We start from the raw sequence: 15,145 nt of genomic DNA, 5'->3' as shown, positions 1-15,145 counted from the left end.
AGTCATGATGGTTTCCTAAACACCAGACACACAGACTAAATTTATGGTAAATATGGGGCTATAGCATTGATTCCTCTTTCTATCGGTGTCATGTTAGTGGCCTGAAGAGACTGGTATGTTCTTCCAAGTTTGTCTGGAAAATCATGTCCTGGGATATCTCTAGCTCCTGAATACAGATCCAGTAATAAATTCCTCAAATGCCTCACATTATGTGGACAGGCGACATTGAGAAAGGCCTGGAAAGAGGACCCAGATTTGAGGCAGAACATGCCTTTGCTGCTAGTTACCATGGCAACACCACTGTCTTTGCATCTTTAGGAACTCCACACAGGATGCTTCCAAGTTACATGGACATACCCATAATTACCTAGGAAGACTATTTCTATGAACACAAGAAACTGGAATGTACCTCTGGTATAAAGTAGGCATCATATATGTTTGCAAAGATGTATGTCATAGCTTCTGTTAGCAGTATTCTTCACCCACACCCACCTCTTGCATGCAATCACATGTTGTTCTAGGTTGAAAGCTCACAATCAATTCAGCCATGCTTTATCATTTGTAATCAGACTTTGCCCTCTCCCATCTCTGAAGCATTCTTTTCATCCCTCCTCTTCCTCCTCCTATTCCTCCTCCTCCTCTTCATTTTCTTCAGGCTTCCCTGGTTTATGTCTTCTCCTGACAGAACTCTTTGTGTGTGTTCTCTCAGCTATAGCTGTGTCTGTCTGTAACCTTGGCTCTTTCTCTTACGTTACACTCCTAGGAGTGGACACACACACACACACACACACACACACACACACACTACCCTCAGCTCAAGTGGACAGAGCCATCTGCCCCTTTCTGACCTTTCAATATGGAGATGGTCACACACAGTGCTGTTTTTGTTTGTGTCTGTCTTACTATGCAGTTCAGATTATACTTTCACTTGCTGTATAGCCTAAACTTGCCTAGAAATTAAGCTAGTTCCCCCTGTCTCATTCTCTCAAGCAATGTGGTCGCAAGTGCACCCTAACAGCCCTGGTTCATTTACCAGGCTACCTCACCCCCTTCCCGTCACACCCATCCCACATGGAGCTGCTGTTGCAGATTAACCTGTAGCCTTCTTTCCTTCCTTAGCCCCATATCAGGGCAGGGAGCAAGCCTCCATTGTATATGAGAATACATAACTCCATATTTATAAAACAGTTTCTTCCTGATTATAAACAGTGTCCAAGCATAGGAAACAACTCTTGAAATTCATGAAGGGAAAAAAAAAACATGTTTGGATTGCCTCATATCCAGGTTTCCCAGTGGTGTGTTTAAAAATAAAAAGTTAAACAAAATAATAATTAACAGCCATGATACAAGGAGACAAGCTGGGGATTGATTTCTGATGACACCAGGCATGACCCCAAGTTTGTAATCAGGACTTCACAAAAAAAAATCCGCAGTATTAATAGCCCTTCTCTATAAAGCTCATCTCAGACTTAGGACAAGTTCTCAATCTGATAATTTAATGATCTTAAAGTAAAATATATCATTAATCAAATACCATGATGTCAAAACATCATAAATTGGGGAGCAAATGTACCTGTGATTCCCCATAAGTTCACTTGCTTTTATTTGTAATAACTAGAATTAGAAAACAAAACAATCAAATGTCCATTTTATGGAACTGGTCACTGAGTTCACTGCTCACAGGTAACTATCTTGATTCCCATAAAGACTTTCTGGTGACAAGGATATTTCTGAAAGAAAAATCTGAAATTTTCTTTTTCTGACTAAACATTATTGTTGTTATAGAAAAATTTATATAATACTGATCATATTCTTTACCCTCTCAAGCTCCTCTCAGCTCTTCCCCACCTTCCTACCCACCCTACACTGTGTCATGTTCTCTCTCCTCTCTCCTCTCCTCTCTCTCTCTCTCTCTCTCTCTCTCTCTCTCTCCTTATTGAGGAAAGGAATTGGCCTTACTTTCTTCAGCTAAAGAGGAACAGTTAGGTCAGGAAGATCAGAAACCGCATGTTTAAAAGGCTGCTCTGACAAGAAGGCTATTATTCAAATAAAGGGACACCAGCATCGGTTGTGACGAAATGGGTGGTTATCTTCCTGTTGCTTAGAGTGCTTCTTTCTGGTCCCACAGAAAGTGGAGGAATAGTTAAGGAAGCTGTTGGGGAATTAGCGATGATTGTCTGCTGTTCAAGAATGGAGCCAACCATCAGATGGATATCACTCCAATCCCTCTTTCTCCTGGAGGATCCTACACAGGCAGAGTATTTTAGATCACTATGTTCTCAATACAGAAACACTTCTGTTACATATTTACCCACCATGTTAAATCTAATCCTTTAACCAGGCATGCAGTGACCTTCCTGACATACATTGAATCTTAAGGATTATCTTCTCTCCATGAACTCCACCCATAGGCTGTTCATCCTTCCTAGTCAAGCACTTATTCTATCTGGACCTCTTGCTTTTGCTTCCTATTTAATCACTCTATTTTCATTGTTCATAGTCATCCCTCCTCCTGCTCAATGTCTCAGTTCTTCCACAATGTCACCAATCAGAAGACTTCACTCTTTCCAACCTAGCATGTCTGTTTTCCTGTAAGGCTCACCTTCCTGAGATAATTGACCACTTGTTTATTCCACAGTACATTAAGTTGCTCAACACCAGAGTCCTGATGGATAACTGTTTCTAACTTTTTAATTTATTCACTTTATATCCTGATGCTGCCCCCTCTCTGTCCCCCACCCTATCATACCGTTGCCCTCATACATCCCTCTCTTTCTCTCCCCTGTGAGTGTGGAGGCCCCCTTGTATAGCCCCCTACTCCATCACATCAAGTCTCTGCAGGCTAGGTGCATCCTTTCATATTGAGGCCAGATGAGGGAGCCAAGTTAGGGGAACTAGGTCCCCAGACAGCCAACAAGTTTAAGAACAGCCTGCTCCAGTTGTTGGAGGAACCAGATGAAGACTGAGCTGCACATCTGCCTCATATATTCAGGGGAGGGACAGGGGCAGCCGGTGTAGGCTCTTTGGTTGGTGGTTCAATCTCTGAGAGCCCAAAGGGTCCGGGTTAGTTGACTCTGTTGATCTTCCTGTAGGGTTTTCTATACCTTCCATGGCATTCAATCCTTCCCCCAACCCTTCCATAAGAGTCCCCAAGATCTGCCCAGTGTTTGGCTATGGACCTCTGCATCTGTTTTAGCTGGAGAGACGACTCAGCCATTGAAGGGTAGGCTCATAACCAAAAAAAAAATGTAAGAGTTTCTAGAGGTTTCTAAGAGGGGAACCAAAAGTTCTGTTCCTCCTGGCAATTCTTTTTCCTTCATGACATTGGAATACAGGACTGAACTTATCATTCCTCTATGTCCACTAGGAAACCCCTCTTCACCACCTGTGGTGGACACCATGAAAGGCAAGGTCCTGGGGAAGTATGCCAGTTTAGAAGGAGTCACACAGTCTGTAGCCGTCTTCCTGGGAGTCCCTTTTGCCAAGCCCCCTCTTGGATCTCTGAGGTTTGCTCCACCACAGCCTGCAGAGCCCTGGAGCTTCGTGAAGAACACCACCACCTATCCACCTATGTAAGCTGCTGACATGGGTCCGGGCCTCATTCTGTGAGAGCATCTGTCTTTATATGGTGCAGGAGAGAGTCATTTTCTGGCCAGATAGCATAAGAGGCTTATAGAGGTCATTAGAGTTAGCACCGGCTTTGCTTGTACCTGAAGATTTGGACACAGAGCAGGGAAAAGTACTGAGCCAGTATTGTCTAGCATATCAGTGACTAACTATGAGAATGCAGTCTTTGGGGTCATCCCATAAAGATGTCAGCCATGACTTGCAACATGATAAACAGTTATGGGTATAACTCCTGGATTCACAGAAATCTCATAAGGACTAGAAGAAGGCCACTTGATGAATGATCAGGGACACCCTCCACCCACTGCACTAGAGCTAGCCAAACAGTGATGAGATTGTCATATCCCACGTAGATCAGACTGTGAGCTACTCTCCATTACCCAGAGTGTCTCAAAGGCTCTAGGGAAGGGAGAGGTGCTAAGTGTTTCCCTACTGGATCAGGGATCTCCAGGTTTCTACCACTTATGCATAAAGTCCCTCTTACTAATTACATTGGATTCTCATCCTCCATTTACAAGCACCAATATTCTGGTGCAAGGGTGGGATTCAGGTGACATCACCCATTTCTACACATTGGAATCTCAGGTGTTCACTCTCCCCCTACAGGTGCTCCCAAGATGCAACAAAAGGGCAGAGGATGAATGATCTCCTAACCAACAGAAAGGAGAAAGTCCATCTCCAGTTTTCTGAAGATTGTCTCTACCTGAATATTTACACTCCTGCAGACTTTACAAAGGATAGCAGGATGCCAGTAAGTTTGGAAACCCCTGATCTAGTCCTAAGTGCTACAGCATCCAGGTCTTTGGTGTGACTGGAAGGAGAGGAAGGCATTCAGACACAAGGGTAGACATATCAGGACTGAGTCAGGGACCAAGAACTTCCTTCCACCAGACAGAAACGAACAAATAAATAATAAAACAGGAAAACTCAGGTAGGAAAGAGAACACAGAAGGAGTGGCAGGACAAGAGCTTGGGACTTTTATCTTCACACATGCGCCCTTAGGTGGGGGCTGGTGAGGGAGATATGTGCAACCTTTCTCCTCACATTACTTAAGACAACTTTCACTGCCAGGGGGAAACTCTCCTGGTCCATGATGGCAGTGTGGAGGGAGGAGTCTGGGGTAATCTCATAAGCACTTTTCATGTCCTTTGTCACCGCCTGTGATTGTACTGTATCTCTTTCCCCTCCCTAGTTGCCTTTGGCACATGCTGATGGCTGAATGAGTCAGCATTTCCCATAGAATGAGGAGGCCAGGGAAGGGCAGGCTGCCAGTTACAGGGCAGAGTTCTGGGGAGAAGCTATTATAAAAGAGATATCTTTGAAGCGAAATAAGAGAGGGAGTGAGCATCTGCCCATTGTCCTGGGAGCACCTGTAACACAACCCAGAATTGTGGGAGGAAGCAGAAGTCACCAGAGTTATATTTCATCCTAAACATGTTTCCATTGTATAAGGAGGTGAGAACAAATCTCAACTTCACTCATTTGCTCCCCTTCTGTTTTGGACTCTGCATCCATACAGCCATACTTACAGCCAGGAGGAGAAGCAAGAACATGGACAGTTTTTCATAGCCTTAACTTCATGGATCATGTCAGCTGGTCCTTACAGACCCATAGGATAACAGCTTCAACATTTCCTTGGCCAACCTGCTGGCTCATCTTTACTCTAAGATGAGCTAGACTCAGATCCTCCATGTAGGATCTGAGTTGCAGAGAGCCTAAGGGGAGGAGAAATAGAAGTTCGTGGAGTTTGGAAAGCAAGGAACTATGTTCCCATCTATGTTCCCAGGGTCTATGTTCTAGAACATGGTCTGGGTGAACAAATGAGGTCGCTGAGCTGCACCTGAGTCCTGGCAGAGACCACAGAAGCACTGACATTCTAGTCAGAGCTCTGGGAGGTCCTGACTCCTGGCACAGATCATTGAACTATGGCCATGAGCTTCATTGGTTAGGAGCTCAGCTGTGGTGCTGGTGACAGATGTCTGCTTAAGCCCTATTTGTACCTTTCATTAGCTGTGGGATCCCCAGCACATGTGCCTCAGTTTTTCTATCTATCAAATTGGGTGATCTTTGTTTCTGTCATTTTACCATGCTCAGATTATCCTTGCTTTCTCTTTCCTTTTGAACAGTGCTATGAAATGTGACCTCTTTAAATTCTGAAGCCATAATTTTTTTTAAACTCAGGAACCAAGTTTAATGTTGCATATTTTAAAACTCACCCTTAAATACATACCTCAGGGTGCCATCACCTTGCAACAAACCCAGCACAGATGTTGCAAATGCACTGCTGGAAACAGATAATTGTTTTAGCTTTCCGAGCACCAAATAAGACTGTCTTTGCATTCAAGTGACCCATATCTCCTTCTCTGCTCTTCTCCATCTCTTCTGTTCTTCTTCTATGGACTGTACTAGTTGGTCCCCCTCTTCTATCCTTGCTCTTGACTGAAGTATTGCTGCTTAAGCTGAGGTAGAGGCACAAGGTCACTTCAATCCTATGTTCATGGTTCACTCAAAACACTCCAAATACTTTCCCATGGCCCCACATAGTGTAACTTCTGTCTGTCTCTCCAGTACCATGTCTTATCATCCTCTCCTTCATTCCCAACATTCCACAACATTTGAGTTCAACAGACTACTTCCTTCTTCCACTGTTCCAAACCTACTTGTTATACCTCAGGGTTTTGAATTTCCTGCTCTTTCTGCTTGGACCATGCCTGACCCTCCTACCCCCAATTATTTTTGTTGGTTCCTTCACTTTGTGATGGTCACTGCTTAAAAAGAACATGGACAGAAAGCTCTTCCTGGTCCGTGGTATATAAAACAGCATCCTCTCTCATTTCCTGTTTCTTCATACTTTGTTTCCTGAAGCCATAAATTAAAGGCTATTATATCTCTGATCAGCCTCAAGGCCTCTAAAAGAACCTGCCATAGATACTCTTAATAGCCAGATATCTGAAGTCTTGACAGAGAAGGTGGATATAAACTGGGATTATCAAAATGGGGAGAATTGTGGGGGAGAGGTGGAGCAATGAAGCACAGGGGCAGGGTACCAATCAGGGTTCCAGAAATGAGCATGGAGACACATCGCAGGTAATGGAGGTAGAAGCTAAAAGATTCAGCTATAAGAATGATCCACATGTCAGGATGTCAGAGTGCTGGGAAAACCTTCACCCATCGTTGTTCACGATGATGCTTTCAGTGAGAAGAACCCTGGAAATATGTGGCACATAGGTCTAAGAAAAAGGATGGGGACATTGAATTAGGTGACATCCTGGCTTCCAGCCAGGGAAGTATTACTTTTGCAACCCAACTAGGCCCTGGTGAACTTTGAGTGTGATGCCCTGAATCAGGGCCATGCCAGGAAAATTAAGCCAGACATCTTCTGAGCTCCTTCCCAATTCTATTTCCTAGAACAAGTATGATTCTTTTCTTTTTTTTTTTTTTTTTTTTTTTTATTAACTTGAGTATTTCTTATATACATTTCGAGTGTTATTCCCTTTCCCGGTTTCCGGGCAAACATCCCCCTCCCACCTCCCCTTCCTTATGGGTGTTCCCCTCCCAACCCTCCCCCCATTGCCGCCCTCCCCCCATAGACTAGTTCACTGGGGGTTCAGTCTTAGCAGGACCCAGGGCTTCCCCTTCCACTGGTGCTCTTACTAGGATATTCATTGCTACCTATGGGGTCAGAGTCCAGGGTCAGTCCATGTATAGTCTTTAGGTAGTGGCTTAGTCCCTGGAAGCTCTGGTTGCTTGGCATTGTTGTACTTTTGGGGTCTCGAGCCCCTTCAAGCTCTTCCAGTTCTTTCTCTGATTCCTTCAATAGGGGACCTATTCTCAGTTCAGTGGTTTGCTGCTGGCATTCGCCTCTATATTTGCTGTATTCTGGCTGTGTCTCTCAGGAGCGATCTACATCCGGCTCCTGTCGGTCTGCACTTCTTTGCTTCATCCATCTTGTCTAATTGGGTGGCTGTATATGTATGGGCCACATGTGGGGCAGGCTCTGAATGGGTGTTCCTTCAGTCTCTGATTTAATCTTTGCCTCTCCCTTCCCTGCCAAGGGTATTCTTTTTCCTCATTTAAAGAAGGAGTGAAGCATTCACATTTTGATCATCCGTCTTGAGTTTCGTTTGTTCTAGGGATCTAGGGTAATTCAAGCATTTGGGCTAATAGCCACTTATCAATGAGTGCATACCATGTATGTCTTTCTGTGATTGGGTTAGCTCACTCAGGATGATATTTTCCAGTTCCAACCATTTGCCTACGAATTTCATAAACTCGTTGTTTTTGATAGCTGAGTAATATTCCATTGTGTAGATGTACCACATTTTCTGTATCCATTCCTCTGTTGAAGGGCATCTGGGTTCTTTCCATTTTCTGGCTATTATAAATAAGGCTGCGATGAACATAGTGGAGCACGTGTCTCTTTTATATGTTGAGGCATCTTTTGGGTATATGCCCAAGAGAGGTATAGCTGGATCATCAGGCAGTTCAATGTCCAATTTTCTGAGGAACCTCCAGACTGATTTCCAGAATGGTTTTACCAGTCTGCAATCCCACCAACAATGGAGGAGTGTTCCTCTTTCTCCACATCCTCGCCAGCATCTGCTGTCACCTGAGTTTTTGATCTTAGCCAATCGCACTGGTGTGAGGTGAAATCTCAGGGTTGTTTTGATTTGCATTTCCCTTATGACTAAAGATGTTGAACATTTCTTTAGGTGTTTCTCAGCCATTCGGCATTCCTCAGCTGTGAATTCTTTGTTTAGCTCTGAACCCCATTTTTTAATAGGGTTATTTGTTTCCCTGCGGTCTAACTTCTTGAGTTCTTTGTATATTTTGGAAATAAGGCCTCTATCTGTTGTAGGATTGGTAAAGACCTTTTCCCAATCTGTTGGTTGCCGTTTTGTCCTAACCACAGTGTCCTTTGCCTTACAGAAGCTTTGCAGTTTTATGAGATCCCATTTGTCGATTCTTGATCTTAGAGCATAAGCCATTGGTGTTTTGTTCAGGAAATTTTTTCCAGTGCCCATGTGTTCCAGATGCTTCCCTAGTTTTTCTTCTATTAGTTTGAGTGTGTCTGGTTTGATGTGGAGGTCCTTGATCCACTTGGACTTAAGCTTTGTACAGGGTGATAAGGATGGATCGATCTGCATTCTTCTACATGTTGCCCTCCAGTTGAACCAGCACCATTTGCTGAAAATGCTATCTTTTTTCCATTGGATGGTTTTGGCTCCTTTGTCAAAAATCAAGTGACCATAGGTGTGTGGGTTCATTTCTGGGTCTTCAATTCTATTCCATTGGTCTATCTGTCTGTCTCTGTACCAATACCATGCAGTTTTTATCACTATTGCTCTGTAATACTGCTTGAGTTCAGGGATAGTGATTCCCCCTGAAGTCCTTTTATTGTTGAGGATAGCTTTAGCTATCCTGGGTTTTTTGTTATTCCAGATGAATTTGCAAATTGTTCTGTCTAACTCTTTGAAGAATTGGATTGGCATTTTGATGGGGATTGCATTGAATCTGTAGATTGCTTTTGGTAAAATGGCCATTTTTACCATATTAATCCTGCCAATCCATGAGCATGGGAGATCTTTCCATCTTCTGAGGTCTTCTTCAATTTCTTTCCTCAGTGTCTTGAAGTTCTTATTGTACAGATCTTTTACTTGCTTGGTTAAAGTCACACTGAGGTACTTTATATTATTTGGGTCTATTATGAAGGGTGTCGTTTCCCTAATTTCTTTCTCGGCTTGTTTCTCTTTTGTATAGAGGAAGGCAACTGATTTCTTTGAGTTAATTTTATACCCAGCCACTTTGCTGAAGTTGTTTATCAGCTTTAGTAGTTCTCTGGTGGAACTTTTGGGATCACTTAAATATACTATCATGTCATCTGCAAATAGTGATATTTTGACCTCTTCTTTTCCGATCTGTATCCCTTTGATCTCCTTTTGTTGTCTGATTGCTCTGGCTAGAACTTCAAGAACTATATTGAATAAGTAGGGAGAGAGTGGGCAGCCTTGTCTAGTCCCTGATTTTAGTGGGATTGCTTCAAGTTTCTCTCCATTTAGTTTAATGTTAGCAACTGGTTTGCTGTATATGGCTTTTACTATGTTTAGGTATGGGCCTTGAATTCCTATTCTTTCCAGGACTTTTATCATGAAGGGGTGTTGAATTTTGTCAAATGCTTTCTCAGCATCTAATGAAATGATCATGTGGTTCTGTTCTTTCAGTTTGTTTATATAATGGATCACGTTGATGGTTTTCCGTATATTAAACCATCCCTGCATGCCTGGGATGAAGCCTACTTGATCATGGTGGATGATTGTTTTGATGTGCTCTTGAATTCGGTTTGCCAGAATTTTATTGAGTATTTTTGCGTCGATATTCATAAGGGAAATTGGTCTGAAGTTCTCTTTCTTTGTTGTGTCTTTGTGTGGTTTAGGTATAAGAGTAATTGTGGCTTCATAGAAGGAATTCGGTAGGGCTCCATCTGTTTCAATTTTGTGGAATAGTTTGGATAATATTGGTATGAGGTCTTCTATGAAGGTTTGATAGAATTCTGCACTAAACCCGTCTGGACCTGGGCTCTTTTTGGTTGGGAGACCTTTAATGACTGCTTCTATTTCCTTAGGAGTTATGGGGTTGTTTAACTGGTTTATCTGTTCCTGATTTAACTTCGATACCTGGTATCTGTCTAGGAAATTGTCCATTTCCTGAAGATTTTCAAGTTTTGTTGAATATAGGTTTTTATAGTAAGATCTGATGATTTTTTGAATTTCCTCCGAATCTGTAGTTATGTCTCCCATTTCATTTCTGATTTTGTTAATTTGGACACACTCTCTGTGTCCTCTCGTTAGTCTGGCTAAGGGTTTATCTATCTTGTTGATTTTCTCAAAGAACCAACTTTTGGTTCTCTTGATTCTTTCTATGGTCCTTTTTGTTTCTACTTGGTTGATTTCAGCTCTGAGTTTGATTATTTCCTGCCTTCTACTCCTCCTGGGTGTATTTGCTTCTTTTTGTTCTAGAGCTTTTAGGTGTGCTGTCAAGCTGCTGACATATGCTCTTTCCTGTTTCTTTCTGCAGGCACTCAGCGCTATGAGTTTTCCTCTTAGCACAGCTTTCATTGTGTCCCATAAGTTTGAGTATGTTGTATCTTCATTTTCATTAAATTCTAAAAAGTTTTTAATTTCTTTCTTTATTTCTTCCTTGACCAGGTTATCATTGAGTAGAGCATTGTTCAATTTCCACGTATATGTGGGCATTCTTCCCTTATTGTTATTGAAGACCAGTTTTAGGCCGTGGTGGTCCGATAGCACGCATGGGATTATTTCTATCTTTCTGTACCTGTTGAGGCCCGTTTTTTGACCAATTATATGGTCAATTTTGGAGAAAGTACCATGAGGAGCTGAGAAGAAGGTATATCCTTTTGCTTTAGGATAGAATGTTCTATAAATATCCGTTAAGTCCATTTGGCTCATGACTTCTCTTAGTCTGTCGACATCACTGTTTAATTTCTGTTTCCATGATCTGTCCATTGATGAGAGTGGGGTGTTGAAATCTCCCACTATTATTGTGTGAGGTGCAATGTGTGTTTTGAGCTTTAGTAAGGTTTCTTTTACATATGTAGGTGCCCTTGTATTTGGGGCATAGATATTTAGGATTGAGAGTTCATCTTGGTTGATTTTTCCTTTGATGAATATGAAGTGTCCTTCCTTATCTTTTTTGATGACTTTTAGTTGGAAATTGATTTTATTTGATATTAGAATGGCTACTCCAGCTTGCTTCTTCTGACCATTTGCTTGGAAAGTTGTTTTCCAACCTTTCACTCTGAGATAGTGTCTGTCTTTGTCTCTGAGGTGTGTTTCCTGTAGGCAGCAGAATGCAGGGTCCTCGTTGCGTATCCAGTTTGTTAATCTATGTCTTTTTATTGGGGAGTTGAGGCCATTGATATTGAGAGATATTAAGGAATAGTGATTATTGCTTCCCGTTATATTCATATTTGATGTGAGGTTATGTTTGTGTGCTTTCATTCTCTTTGTTTTGTTGCCAAGACGATTAGTTTCTTGCTTCTTCTAGGGTATAGCTTGCCTCCTTATGTTGGGCTTTACCATTTATTATCCTTTGTAGTGCTGGATTTGTAGAAAGATATTGTGTAAATTTGGTTTTGTCATGGAATATCTTGGTTTCTCCATCAATGTTAATTGAGAGTTTTGCTGGATACAGTAATCTGGGCTGGCATTTGTGTTCTCTTAGGGTCTGTATAACATCAGTCCAGGATCTTCTGGCCTTCATAGTTTCTGGCGAGAAGTCTGGTGTGATTCTGATAGGTCTCCCTTTATATGTTACTTGACCTTTTTCCCTTACTGCTTTTAATATTCTTTCTTTATTTTGTGCGTTTGGTGTTTTGACAATTATGTGACGGGAGGTGTTTCTTTTCTGGTCCAATCTATTTGGAGTTCTGTAGGCTTCCTGTATGTCTATGGGTATCTCTTTTTTTAGGTTAGGGAAGTTTTCTTCTATGATTTTGTTGAAGATATTTACTGGTCCTTTGAGCTGGGAGTCTTCACTCTCTTCTATACCTATTATCCTTAGGTTTGATCTTCTCATTGAGTCCTGGATTTCCTGTATGTTTTGGACCAGTAGCTTTTTCCGCTTTACATTATCTTTGACAGTTGAGTCAATGATTTCTATGGAATCTTCTGCTCCTGAGATTCTCTCTTCCATCTCTTGTATTCTGTTGGTGAAGCTTGTATCTACAGCTCCTTGTTTCTTCTTTTGGTTTTCTATATCCAGGGTTGTTTCCATGTGTTCTTTCTTGATTGCTTCTATTTCCATTTTTAATTCCTTCAACTGTTTGATTGTGTTTTCCTGGAATTCTTTCAGGGATTTTTGCGATTCCTCTCTGTAGGCTTTTACTTGTTTATTAATGTTTTCCTGTGCTTCCCTAAGTGTGTTCAGGTCTTTCCTGAAGTCCTCCAGCATCATGATCAAATATGATTTTGAAACTAGATCTTGCTTTTCTGGTGTGTTTGGATATTCCATGTTTGTTTTGGTGGGAGAATTGGGCTCCGATGATGGCATGTAGTCTTGGTTTCTGTTGCTTGGGTTCCTGTGCTTGCCTCTCGCCATCAGATTATCTCTAGTGTTACTTTGTTCTGCTATTTCTGACAGTGGCTAGACTGTCCTATAAGCCTGTGTGTCAGGAGTGCTGTAGACCTGTTTTCCTCTCTTTCAGTCAGTTATGGGGACAGAGTGTTCTGCTTTCGGGCGTGTAGTTTTTCCTCTCTACAGGTCTTCAGCTGTTCCTGTGGGCCTGTGTCTTGAGTTCACCAGGCAGCTTTCTTGCAGCAGAAAATTTGGTCTTACCTGTGGTCCCGAGGCTCAAGTTCGCTCGTGGGGTGCTGTCCAGGGGCTCTCTGCAGCGGCAGCAACCAGGAAGATCTGTGCCGCCCCTTCCGGGAGCTTCAGTGCACCAGGGTTCCAGATGGTCTTTGGCTTTTTCCTCTGGCGTCCGAGATGTGTGTGCAGGGAGCAGTCTCTTCTGGTTTCCCAGGCCTGTCTGCCTCTCTGAAGGTTTAGCTCTCCCTCCCACGGGATTTGGGTGCAGAGAACTGTTTATCTGGTCTGTTTCCTTCAGGGTCCGGCGGTGTCTGTGGCAGGGGTCCTGCCGCTCCTGGGCCTTCCCCCACGGGAGCCCAGAGGCCTTATACAGTTTCCTCTTGGGCCAGGGATGTGGGCAGGGGTGAGCAGTGTTGGTGGTCTCTTCTGCTCTGCAGCCTCAGGAGTGCCCACCTGACCAGGCGGTTGGGTCTCTCTCTCACCGGGTCTGGGAGCAGAGAGCTGCTGCGGGCCGGGATCCGCGGGTGTGGGACTTCCGGTAAACACAGAACGTGCCCGGTTCTAGAGAAATTCTGCTTCCGTGTGTCCCAAGCTCACCAGGCAGCTTTCTTGCAGCAGAAAATTTGGTCTTACCTGTGATCCCGAGGCTCAAGTTCGCTCGTGGGGTGCTGCCCAGGGGCTCTCTGCAGCGGCAGCAACCAGGAAGACCTGTGCCGCCCCTTCCGGGAGCTTCAGTGCACCAGGGTTCCAGATGGTCTTTGGCTTTTTCCTCTGGCGTCCGAGATGTGTGTGCAGGGAGCAGTCTCTTCTCGTTTCCCAGGCCTGTCTGCCTCTCTGAAGGTTTAGCTCTCCCTCCCACGGGATTTGGGTGCAGAGAACTGTTTATCCGGTCTGTTTCCTTCAGGGTCCGGCGGTGTCTGTGGCAGGGGTCCTGCCGCTCCTGGGCCCTCCCCCACGGGAGCCCAGAGGCCTTATACAGTTTCCTCTTGGGCCAGGGATGTGGGCAGGGGTGAGCAGTGTTGGTGGTCTCTTCCGCTCTGCAGCCTCAGGAGTGCCCACCTGACCAGGCGGTTGGGTCTCTCTCTCACCGGGTCTGGGAGCAGAGACGTATGATTCTTTTCTTGCTAACTAGGTGATGGTGTGGATCCATGGAGGTGGACTAACACAGGGCGGGGCATCAACCTATGATGGCCAGGTCCTCTCTGCCTATGAAAACGTGGTGGTAGTGGCCATTCAATATCGCCTGGGCATCTGGGGATTCTTCAGGTAGGGTTTGTGGGCACTCCTCTCTGAATATTAGCTACTACATTGAGTAGCTCTATAATAATGTGTTTGAAATGTGTCAGTGTTAGAAGGAGGCCTGTCATTGGAGGAGAAGGAAGAATGGGCCGGAGGGAAGTCTGAAAGGAAGAGGAGGAGACTAGAGTAGAAAGGAGGAGACAGGGAAAGGAGAGGGTGAGAAGCCATGGCAGGTGATGTTAAGATTCTGCTCTGTGTATTTACAGGTTGTTATTACTGTTCTTAAGGGATGGATGGTACCGGGCTTTGTATGTTTAAGTGGGCAATTATATCTTATCAATTGGGTCAAAAAAAAAAAAAAAAGAGAAATGTGTCAGTGATAAGGAAACCAGATATCTTTAGGCCAGTGTTTGGGTGGCTGGAAACCAAGGACTGCATAATTATTCAGACTTGAATATAGGGTGATGTCCTAAACTATAATGCATGACAATGGAAGAATGGAAACTGGGATAAAGAGACAACCATATATTAAAGCAGGAAATTCAAGAAAATGAAAAATCAATCTTGTCCTTTTGGTATCAACTCACTTTGTTGGAATACAGCATGATTCCCCTGAGCGTACAGACTGCTTCAAAATACAGTGCACCCAATGAAAGACCTCACCTTCTACAAATTCAAACACTGAATAAACCTGGCACATTAGGAACTGAAGCCCCTGTACATGAGCTCTTGTGGCAGAGAGCATATCCAAACCATTGAGTCCTCATGCAGTCAAGTTATCATCCTAGAAGCTACTACGACCTTACCAGTGTTCATCCAGCCTCATACAGCATATAACACTAGCTGTTACAAACACCCATTTGCTCACAGGGGTTTGCATTCATCCTGGACTCTAGGCTTATGTTATTTTGTCCCCAGTCAGACAACAGATCCTTGCAAGTCTATCTT

The 15,145-nt window shown here is 43.5% G+C and overlaps 1 protein-coding gene across 6 annotated transcripts in view; it reads left to right on the top strand.

Annotated features, from left to right (window-relative positions):
• The window catches only part of Cesl1 (carboxylesterase-like 1), a 58,299-nt gene that overhangs the window by 26,181 nt on the left and 16,973 nt on the right, over nucleotides 1-15,145 (top strand). For all 6 annotated transcript variants that reach the window (XR_010060021.1, XM_063278260.1, XM_063278259.1 and 3 more), the window contains 3 exons: nucleotides 3,368-3,572; nucleotides 4,234-4,378; nucleotides 14,091-14,224. Coding sequence is in view for 5 of the 6 variants with exons in the window: in XM_063278259.1 (XP_063134329.1) it covers nucleotides 3,368-3,572; nucleotides 4,234-4,378; nucleotides 14,091-14,224 (484 nt within the window). In the remaining variant the exon portion in view is untranslated. The remainder of the gene's footprint in view (nucleotides 1-3,367; nucleotides 3,573-4,233; nucleotides 4,379-14,090; nucleotides 14,225-15,145) is intronic.

This window comes from Rattus norvegicus, chromosome 19 (assembly GCF_036323735.1).
Source record: "Rattus norvegicus strain BN/NHsdMcwi chromosome 19, GRCr8, whole genome shotgun sequence".
Taxonomy (NCBI): domain Eukaryota; kingdom Metazoa; phylum Chordata; class Mammalia; order Rodentia; family Muridae; genus Rattus; species Rattus norvegicus.
Note: the sequence above shows the minus strand (reverse complement) of the source record. Positions and strands in the feature narration are given on the sequence as shown.